General features: G+C 40.1%; 1 protein-coding gene across 1 annotated transcript in view; it reads right to left on the bottom strand.

Moving 5' to 3' along the window:
• Positions 1–311: 311 nt before the first annotated feature.
• Positions 312–11229, bottom strand: part of eng (endoglin) — a 40138-nt gene continuing 29220 nt past the window's right edge. The window contains exons 6-14 of the mRNA XM_086152119.1: positions 8951–9128; positions 8764–8866; positions 7802–7997; positions 6907–7052; positions 5682–5912; positions 5282–5354; positions 1250–1360; positions 1111–1158; positions 312–1032 (exon numbers count right to left, since the gene is read on the bottom strand). Of these exons, the coding sequence (XP_086008245.1) occupies positions 911–1032; positions 1111–1158; positions 1250–1360; positions 5282–5354; positions 5682–5912; positions 6907–7052; positions 7802–7997; positions 8764–8866; positions 8951–9128 (1208 nt within the window). The 3' untranslated portion in view covers positions 312–910. The remainder of the gene's footprint in view (positions 1033–1110; positions 1159–1249; positions 1361–5281; positions 5355–5681; positions 5913–6906; positions 7053–7801; positions 7998–8763; positions 8867–8950; positions 9129–11229) is intronic.

Genomic DNA, 11229 nt, shown 5'->3' with positions numbered 1-11229 from the left:
TACTCTTTGATTCTTCAGCGATGCATAGAATTGCACCATTTATTGCAGGGCCGGGGGGGGGGGGGGGGGGGGGGTTGGGCCAAAATTTATGATAAGTGATACAGAATAAAACAAAAGAGAAAAAAAAAAGTGGAAAAAATAAAAATCTGTTCACCGGAGAAATCTTGTTAAGCTTAAACTTAGCCCCAGACTTCTAGAATAGGAGGTAGCTGTTAACCATTGACAACAAACTCAAATTAAAACAAATACACCTGGAGGTGAGCGTTCATTTGCTGGTTTGCACTCCTAATGATGCAATGTTTACTGTCGAAGGGATTTTTTTTTTTTTTTTTTTTTTTTTTTTTTACCTTTAGGACTGACCTAGCCAGAGGCCATTTGTAAATTTGTTGCTTTTTTTGGGGGGGGGGGGGGAATGCAGAACAGCTTTTCATCTGTTTTTCAAAGTCTTTTGACCAGTTCGTCTCCTGTCTAACTATAATTGTGCGGCGATCACACAACTGCAATTCATTCAAAGGAATGCAGTGAATTTCCTGCGAGCTCTTAGGGGATTTGGTTTGTTTTTCCTGTTGCTGGGAGCCAATTTATTTTTTCTCTTGCCCTCTTTAACTTCCTGTCTAGGAGCTTGACTTTACAGAGCGGCTGCAGAGGTGAGCGTCAGAAACCATTGATTATTTGACTTCTGTTAGCCATCACCCTACCCTCCTGCCACCTTTTACCAATACAAACTCCCAGATCACATCCATTCAAGGCATGTATGTCAGATATGTGGGTTGTGCTTTTAATGAGAATTTAAAGAGGAACCGGGAGGGCAGAAAACACCTTTTAAGCATTAGACACAAGACCAAAGAACCCCTACTGGCAACTTTGAAGGAGGATGCTGGCCCTGCCGGTCGAGGAAAGCCCTGTAGTCTCACGCCATGCTGCTGGTCGGCGTACTCTGGGTGCTCCCAATGCTAGCATTGGCGCTACTATTCTCAGAAGGGGAAGGATTGGTAGAAACGGGTTGGCGCTTTCCTCCTGAGCAGGGACATCCTGGAGACAGGGGAGAAAAGTCAATAAGACGGGGGAAAACAAAGAAAACCTGAAAAAACAAAAAGAAACCTTTCTTACCCGGAAGATTCGCTGCAGTTGAGGCCATGTCCAGTTGAGTCGGGTACCCTGAATAATACGGAGTCAGATCGTTATCATCCAGTCGAATTTCAGGCCGGTTGACGTCACGACAAATATTATTTCATTACTTATACGTTACCTGTTTTAATTTTGATGAACCACAGTGCTCCAATAAGTAATACGCCAATAATAAACCCTCCAAATGCAATGCCTAGAACCCCAGGAAGGCCAAAATCAAAGCATGGTGGACCTGAAAGATAAATACAAAAGAAACAATACAAAACATTGAATGCAACCTTCAGGACAACAACAGAAAAAGATGAAAATAAAAATTTATTTTAATGCTAAAAAATTGAAAGAAAAAAATAAAGTAACCCTCAAGCAGTTTTGCACATCTCAACCCATTGAATAGGTGGATGATAAATGAGTTGGTTGGTATGCAGATAAGTAGAAAGGCTGGTTGTTCAATCATTAAGTCTAAACCATAGTAAATTTGTTAGGTCATATGTTGCTCAAGAAAGTAGATAGGTACGTATAGGGGAAGGTAGGTGAGTCAGTCATCTGCACGAAGGACAAGCTGGGTTATCAAATAATATCTATATGTCATAGTAATATCATGCAACTAGTTCTCTACTGTTATGTAATTGCTGGCAATTCTTTTTACATGCTTCTTAACATGAACAGTACCAGCATTTAGCACACTAAAAAAATGACATTGTATCGGTGCAAGTGTATATGTATTATTTAGGTAATTATGTAAGTAGGTGGGAAAATTGTTAAGTAGATGATTGTGTTTGGTCGGTAAGTAAGTTTAGGTAAAGGTAGGTAGGTGAGTGCTGCATGTACTAATTTAGGTGGTGAGCAGATAGGAATGATCTCCAGTCGGTTCAGAGATAGAAAGATACGTAACTACCCTTTTGGCCAGGCACAAGGGTGAGATCATAGATAGAATCATTAAGATTGTTAGTATAGGTTGTTTTTTTGTTGTTTTTTTTTTTTCGTGGCAACCCTCACAAACACTCAGCTAGAAAACACTTAACAGCAAAATCAGACAGTCGAGTGACACCTAAATGACCTTGCATAATTTCATCATTGAGAGGAAAAAACAAGTTTCAACTATAAAACCATGTATAGAGATTAATTTTCATTAAATAAAACATATTCGGCATCAGAGGCTACCGATACTTAAGTATTAAGCGGCATACGATGTCATTTAGCTAAAACCTTAAGCTGCCTGAAAGATTAATGGTTTGGATCTGGAATAACTTGACGATGCAGCTCTCTCCCTCTCTTTCTGAGCATAATAAAATATAAACCACGCCGCTTGCTCGTGAGACATAACTGAAATATAATCAATTTGTTTGATTCTGCGACGCAAATTTTGGCGCTTTTAGCCTGACTCGAATGTTGTGCTTTTTATTTTTTCCTATGCGCCGTCTAGAGCCGACCCACACGGCGCAACCTCACTGCAAACAAGGCAGTAATAAAAAACAGACCGTGGCCCAGCGTTGTGAAATAATTACTTTCCCTCAAAGGAACTTTGCAAGTGTATGAGAGACGGCGCACACACACACTCTGACATACAGTATAGCCATGCAGCAGACAAGGACTGTCGCAGCTGTGCAAGGCCACCTAAGTTTGGCTTCAGCCGCTGGGATCTGCCGAGACCTTGAATGAATTATAGACGTCATTTCAGGAGGCTACGATCTATTGTTGACAGTTTTACCCTTCACTCAGATGTCCTAATAACATCACGGTTGTTCGTGGTCCTTTTAGCACTATTAGAAAATGACAAATGTTATTGAATCCTTGTTCAAAACCTTCGACCGAACCAAGTTATTTTCATCCAAGCTTTGGCTGCCCGGGTATGCGCGGTATTTGGCCGCTGTCAAATTGTTTCCAGGCCTTAAAATTGTTACCAACATATTGAAGCGGGTGATGTTGCAAAAAAGGACACACAACAATGACTGTCTGAAGTCTCAACCAGACTCACGCAGATCCAAACAGACCACGCCTCTCCACTCTCTCCTTCTCCGACTACCAAAAAAGTATCCTCAAAAACCAATTATCACCTCTGTGGAAGTTTCTCTTACCTGCCTCTGCTGCCTCCTGATGAAATGTGCTAGGCTAAGTGCTACTCTGGACTTCACTCAGTACAGTTTGTCTTTCCTGAAGTACCTTATAGAGACAACATGAAGGAAAAATAAAAGGAGGCTCGATATAAAAACACAACCTCTTAGTATTGCAGTTATATTGTGTAGTATTGCAACTCTCTTGTACATGTGGATTTAGCTGCTCAAAGCCGACATGGGACTTTTGTGGGCTTTCAAAGCCCTTACAGTCTACATTTGGGGTAATTCAATTTGTGAATTTGCAATGGCTGCATTTGAACACGACTGGATTCAACATTACTCAACGGTGGCTGCATTTAACCTGACCCAGACAACTGACATAGTGACATCTTGTGGGCGTTTCAGCCGACTGCAATTGACCAACTCCCGCTTTGTTGACCGGGCCCGTCAAGGAACATTTCTCGACCCCCGAATGGGCCGGGGGGGGCGGGGGACGTCACAGAAACACGCGTCGGCTCCCTCTCGAGACATTTTTCTGTAATTAGGTGACGTGTTAGTTTGCATGAGTGCGGACAAGAGCAGGAAGCAGAAGCCCCGGTGCAGGTGGAGCAGAGGAGTCGACAGATCTGCCCTCCGATTCCCTAGAGCTTGCCGAACGGATCCCCCAGTCTCGCTTAGTGATGGCTGGCTGCGGAATATAACTCCATCTCTGAAACTGACCGGCGTGGCCCCTTCACAATTAGTTCAGTGTCTGAATTTTAGCGCGCCGTCATCGCCCGAGGTTTATCAAATTAGGTAAGACAAATCGAATCAGCTAAGATATGGATGGCCTAATCAGCTTTCCCACTGGCGCTACTGGATACACCAACTCCCTGCTTTCTAATCCAGAAGGAAAAAAGATAAAAGATGATAAAGAGCGCTTCAAAAAAACAAAAAAAAAAATCCATTATCTGTTTAACAAATAACACTGGCAATCTGCAGGTTCCCCCTGTTCAATCAGCACCGCTTCCTCGTGTTTGTGTGCTGTGATACTGACTCATCTGGATGTCCATCCTCCTTTTGATTTAGCTGTCGAGTGGCCCGAGAACGGCACAAGGCCCCCGCCGCCTCTGTTTGGACAGCGAAAGACTCAAACCCCCTTGGAAACACAAAGGGACTTCAGCCCTCTCCCCTGAGGACCATTACTTCTGATTGTGGCCACAAGGTCAACCTGCAGACCTTCCTAAAGGACGAGGCCCCGTTCCGCACCCACTTACTGGCTTCACAGCACATCCTGAGTTCACTGCTATGGCAACCGCCTGCACAGTATTTGTTGTGCACTGGAAGCAACAATGGAAATGAAAATTACAGCAGTGAGCAGCAGATACTCCGACCAAGAACCAGATTACTTATTGAGTCCCGCACACCAGGGAGGGGTTTCTGTTTTTTGGGTTTTTTTTCGGGCGGCCAGAGAATTTATTCTTGCGGCTGACCGTTGTAAAACATGTTTAATAGTTTGATTTCCAAACATTAACCTGAACGGTAAGCAACAATAATGAATCTATTTTGACCAGAGAACTGCAAACAGTTCTAAGAAACAGAAAGCGCTTTCACTAGCTTGTGTATTGTACATTTTCATTACCGGGAGGACATTTTTTATATATTATTATTTAATTTGTGATCAGGAATTTTGTTGTTCATCAAGGACACCCTGATCAGAGTGGACCCCCCTGTTCTCCCGCCAAACAGTTTGTTACCTTGAGCAGTTTCTGAATATGTCCAAGGAACTAAAAAAATTATTAAAATCAAAATAAACTCATGCATGTTGATTGGTTTTTCTTTCAAGGGAAAATGACATCACAGCAATTAACAGGAATGTGGGTTTAGGAAAAGTGATATTTCAATACTGTCATGATTGAGCATTGGTATGTGGTGTTTTTTTTTAAAAGAGAGGCAGGAGATTTTATCCCAATAAAAACAGAAAACCCGGAACTGATTGCAAATGGGGGGAAAAAAATCTCATGAATAACTGCTCACAATTATCCCTATCTAGACAACTAGAAATCAAGTAAATAGTAAGTTTAAAAGCATCGGTGTCTTGGAGTAAAAACTGAACTCACTTGCTGGTTGCTCACACGGCTGCGCCCTGGTCACCTCCAGGTTCCTCTTGACACTTCCTCCATCTCCGCATTTCTAGGTTAAAGAAAACAGATTATCGAAAAAAATATGTGTATAATGTATAGACCTGTCAAAACTCACTGTTCCACGACACATATCGCTATTTAATTTTCAGATTTCCTTACAGTATTAATGCTGTCAATATTTCTTCTAATATGTCTTTGTTTTTCAAAAGTCTTTCTGGTTATTAGTAAGTATAAAAGTAAAAAACAATGATATATATATATATATATATATATATATATATACACACGCACATAGCTATTTATACACATAGATATATATATCAATATCAAATCATTATATCAATAATATCAATCAAGTGAGAGATGTAATTTTTACCCCACTGTGGCAAATTTGGACAGAGCATTCCAGGTCCCACATGGTGGATGTCAGTTCTTGAAGCTGATTTAAGGAGAAGCTGAGACGTGTGCTGTTGTGACACGAATTCACCGCGCAGGCCTCTGGAATGAAGGGCAGCTTTTCCACCACAGGACACGAGCCCTTGGAGCGGACCGAGCAGCTGTTCACCCTGATGGTCCACACCGTATCCCCAAAAGTGTTTCCTGAAATCTATAAGATAATGGAAATTGTTGGATGGAGTTTCTGTCACTTCACCTGCAAATTGCATTATCTCTTCCTTAAGATGCCGTTATTTTCATCACATCCCAAAAGATTGTTATGAAATACATCACACTATCACATCATAAACTCGCTGTCTTGTCCTAGCAATTTGTTTTGTGTCTGGAATAACGTTCGTTGTTTTATAACTCGACATAATAATTATGAATCTGAAAACCTGTATGGAACTACTATGGATAAAGTATGTGAGAGTTGGCCGGGGATGGGCCGTAGGTCGCGGTCCGGTCTGGAAGTGATCGATGTGAGGATGAGGGGCATTTTAAGGACGACTCGATAAAAAACCCTGATTCGATGCCATGCTCGACACATTGATCAAATGGAAGTGATCGGTAGCTGATACCGTTCGATGCGATCGATGTGAGGATGAAGCTATGACCGGCCGAGCAGGGAATGTTGGGTCTGTTCATCCAAATGATGTGTCGATTGGCGAGTAGGGGTGTGATGAAGAGCAGGAAGTTTTGTTGTTTTATAGTTACTAATGCGTATGAACTGGTGTCCATGACAAAGGCATATTTTCTGAATGAATCTGTCTGTACAGTATCCTTGAGTGTTAAATAAGGCACCTAAAAAAGCATTATTATTATTATTATTATTAGGCAATTTAGGGTCTCTGGTGAAGCTACTGCATGTTTTGGGTAAATAACATACTTTAATTTTTTTTATTATATTTAGTTCTGTAAAAATCTGAAGCTTTGTAATCCTATAGCCTCCCGATGCTAGCAGAGCAGTCGATAAATATCTATCAGTGTAGCTTCTTCTGTAGCAAGAATTGAAATGTCACACCCCTCCTGCGCACCAGATCCTCCAGGTAAATAAATCCTATCACGCTTTCATATGTGCCACCGTCACTGGACACCTGTCAAAGAGCGGGAATAGCTCGAGTAGCCATGTTACGCAGATCTAGGGGTACAAAAAAAGCTCTTACCTCTGCATAGATCCGCTTGTCACTCTGCACCTTGGTGTTTTGGTCCAGGGGAGAGCGATAATCCGGGGAAGTGTACAGCTGCATAAGCAGAGGCATCTGATGAGGAGTGGCAGTAGTGATGCTGTTGATGGCTTGTTCTGGTGTTGCTTTTATAAAAAAAAAAAAAGGGAGAAAACAAAAATGTTTGTGAAAAGTGATGTGAGTTACGTTTTACAGATAACATATGTAATGGATACATGTAATATTCTGGCAGCAATGGTTGGGACACATTATCAAGTATATATCTCTTGTGATGGATATAGCATGTTTTATCCTTCAATTTCAACATTCAGGGGGTCAAACTCATTTTAGGTCACGGGCCACATGCAGGAAAATCAGTTTTTCGGTTTCTTTAACCAAAAAATTACAGCACATCTTGGTTTCCTTGCAAAACATTTTCATGGACCGGATTAAAACCGTTTGTCGGCCTGATATGGCCCGCAGACCGTACATTTGACACCACTTATCTGATCACTTTTTTTAATCAATAACATGTGTCGTCATTACACGCAGTACACACTCTTGTACTAGTTAATAAGACCAAAGTTCCACGTATTTTTGATTTATTTATTTATTCATTTATTTATTTATTTTTACCTTTTCCAGGGCTTGCAGCCAATGCGGATTTAAGTGCCAAATAAGTTTCATGTATTAAATGAAACCATTTATAGTTTGGTCTCTTCACAGCGAACCCAAGGTCAAAACAGAAAAAGGCGATCCATAAATTGCGATTAAAAGATTACTTAAAGGTATAACAGTAAAAAAAGAGCTTCGGCCCCATAAGGGGAGAAAACTCACTTGCCTTAAAAGGGCATTTATGTCCATTGGGCTCGAGCCTGTCTTCTTATTGTCTTACCTAAAGGGTTTTGTTGTCGTCCAAGAACCAGGAGCAGCACTGAAACATTTGAAATGATTTCAGTGTAACTGGTAAAAGTGGTGGCTTTGAAACTATCTAGAGCCTTCCTTTGGACGTCGGTTGTAACGTCGCTGGATAATATGCGTGAAGCTGGCAGGGGCTCCTTCCTCATGGGCATCATGATTTCATTGTTGGACTGAAAACAAAGCAGACAATTTTAAATAACTCATTAATGTCCTAACATTGGAAACAAACAAAAGGAATTTCATCGTGTGTGACATCAATTTTACCTCCACTAGGGTTTTTTTACCTAAATGTCTCCTTTATTTACTGACTACCTGCCCGTTGGATTATTTACACAAACCCTAACTAGCCATGTCACACCTCATGGAATGATCTCCAGTTTTTATTTTTGGGTGGACCGGGTTTCTAAAATGTACTAAAAAAAAGAAATAGAAATGTTTTTAAACATCTGCTTCTCTAAACACACATTGTTCTCTTTGAAAAGCGTAATAGCAGAAACAATTTGCTATTAAGCAACTCTATATATATAATAAAACTACATAAACAGAAGCAAGTCTTCAACCTGCATTTCATATCACACCTGATGGAGCGATTTTCTGTTTTTATTGTCAGGTGGGTTTGGGTCCTAAAATATACTTAAAATTAGTAAAATAGATTATTATTTTAAACATTCGCTTCTCAAAACACATATCGTCCCCCCTTTTAATTTAAGAGTAAGAATAAGAACAACTGTATTTATACCGAAGGAAATTGTTGTGCCAGAGTTACAAGTAAAAAATAACAATAATAAATAATAGTAGAAAATTCTATAAATAGGAAAAAAAATATATATATATTATATTTATTTATAACAGAACTGTGATTAAACAGAAGCAAGTCTTCAACCTCGATTTAACTTACCCGGTAATAAACAAAAAATGTCCTGTATGTACGCTTACCAGAATATCTGCATATTGCAGGCTGGGGAAGTTCCATGTGGTTCCCTGAGGACCTCTGAGGAGCATCCTGGTCTTCTCTACAATCACATGGACTATTACATTGCTGCAAATGGAAGAATCAAAAATGTTGGACATTTTATTCTAAATATACCACTGTATATAATGTATTGCGGATTCTTGGGTTTACCGAATGTTGGAATTTTCCGGGATGTTTATGATGTGAAGCTCGGGTTCGTCGCCGGCGCTCTGCTGCTCGGGAGAGCAAGTTTTGATTAGAGACTTCGGCGCTTCATCGATGTTCACAAAGTGCTTCTCTTGAGGGTTTTCGTTTCCGAGTATGCAGTCTCGGGAAACGGAGTGAACTCCTGCGAAATGAAATGGTACGTTAATCTGTATTCATATCTAAGAGGAAATGATGCAAAATTCAGGCATGTGTAAAAAAATGTCTGCAACTGGTGGCTGAAATCAATACACCATTTAAAAATATGCTCAGGTTAGTGCAAGCTGATATTTTTAGTTTTTTTTAGTTTTTATTTTGATAGTCCTTTATCAGGCACCTTAACGTCAAGCTATTTCTGATTTGAATCATGACTTTTTTAGGCAACAATGAGAAATGTGGCGCGTTACGCATCCTCTCTTACATCCTCACTTATAATCCATGAATTACACGGCATTCATGAAACCCAGGGACATATATTTTCTACTCAGTTACGATCCGGCGCTCTATTCACCCACACACCGTTGTGTAGTCACTGCACCCGCTTCTTAAACATTACGACCGAGCCTACACGTGTTCACCTAACACCCCCGTGCAGGTCAAGGGAGATAGTCTGCATTTTAAAATGTTCTGCTGCCTGAATAACCGCAATGCCAAAGTTGACTCAGAGATTTCATGAGAATTGAGAGTGACAAAAGTGCAAAATGCCAAAGTTCATAAGTCATCACCTGTTTTAAATTCACTGTGTCGCCCTGTAATTCATACACCCGGGGAAGGTTAGACATAATAAAGAGATCAACAAAAAAAAATTACTGAAAAATCAACTGTAAAACCAACAGTTCCAGCATCGGTAGCATTCGACCGGCCGTAAATCCATGCTGGAGCTCCTCTTGGGCTTAAATTGCCTTAAGGAGGCTTTGTTGGGAAATAATTGTGCTTCCGTTGAGCATCATTCTGCCCTGGCTGCTGGCAGAAGCAGCAAATCCTTAAGGTCCGGCCTTCGCCAAACCATTAATGTTCACGTTGAGTTATGGAGTGTCCTATTTTTGGGCGCGTGTGTTCTGCAGCGATGATGCTAATTCTTGTGTTCCTGATTGTTTTACTGCATGTATGTAATAATATGGCGGCAAAGATGTAATAGTTGGGCCTCGGCATTTTTTTTTTTTTTCCTTTCTATACACCGGTAAATGATTTGCACATATCTTTATGACATCTTACCGTTCGGCAATGTTGTCGGTATCAAAGTAACTGGGTGTCACTGAGTGTTTATCAATCTTTAGTCAGTTAATACAGAGTAGATAAAAAAAAAGAGAACTGCATCAATTGGAATTGTATGTCATTGGAATAAACTGTAAAGAATTAAAATGTTTCACAGGAAAGTATGTCTGATGAAGATCACACTTCCACAAAACATCATTGGAGTTTTCTTCTTTCCTTGTTGAGGTTACATTTTTGAAAAAATAAGCGAGATAGAGAATTTAAATTCTCCAACCTAAGACTGCCTTGGGTGCTAGTTTGTGTTGAATTAATTTCACAATTTCTTGAATTTATTAATACATTACAGTTTCCGGTCAGAACATCAGCTACTATCACAGCTATCTCTAATTTTATGACTTTTGATATAATTTCAGGCTCGTTCTTTTGTAAGTCTGAATCTTGCATTCTTACCACTGATATTGATTTTGTAGCGTTCTTCTTCAGCAGATTCAAAGAAGACTTAATGCAATCTCAAAACTAAATTAAAACTTAAGCCCCCTATTAAGGATGTATCAGGTCAATGGGGTTATTGTTTTGGTCAGTTATCAGACAACATCTGTAGAATCTTCATCCTCTAAGGTGTCTGGACAAAGTCAAAAGTCAGATTATTTTCTTTTTGATCTCATGATGTATTTTCTTTTTATCGCCATTCATGTTTAAAATAGTCTTTCAATAACACCGCCTATTGCATTATTCTATAATTAAGTCCCTCTGCACTCCACTCTGTCTCACCTCAGTGAGTTTTACTTCTGCAGTTCTCTAAACAAAGATCCCCAGCGCAGTAAAGGTCATTTATGTGCTAGAAATGGAAGATCTCTCCATGCTTGCATTAAGCGACTGGCCACCGAGCATGATTTGTGACATCATCATAAATCCTTTCCTGCTCTTTATCCAATTTATATAAGTTTAATCTATTAATTCAAGAGTCTTCCACGTGCGCACGTGCCTGTGAGGGAGACCTTTAAGATTTAATTTAATTAATTCCAATATGA

This window comes from Fistularia commersonii, chromosome 9 (genome assembly GCF_037954325.1).
Source record: "Fistularia commersonii isolate RoL2024-O1a breed Wild chromosome 9, RoL_Fcom_v1.0, whole genome shotgun sequence".
In the NCBI taxonomy this organism is placed as follows: domain Eukaryota; kingdom Metazoa; phylum Chordata; class Actinopteri; order Syngnathiformes; family Fistulariidae; genus Fistularia; species Fistularia commersonii.
Note: the sequence above shows the minus strand (reverse complement) of the source record. Positions and strands in the feature narration are given on the sequence as shown.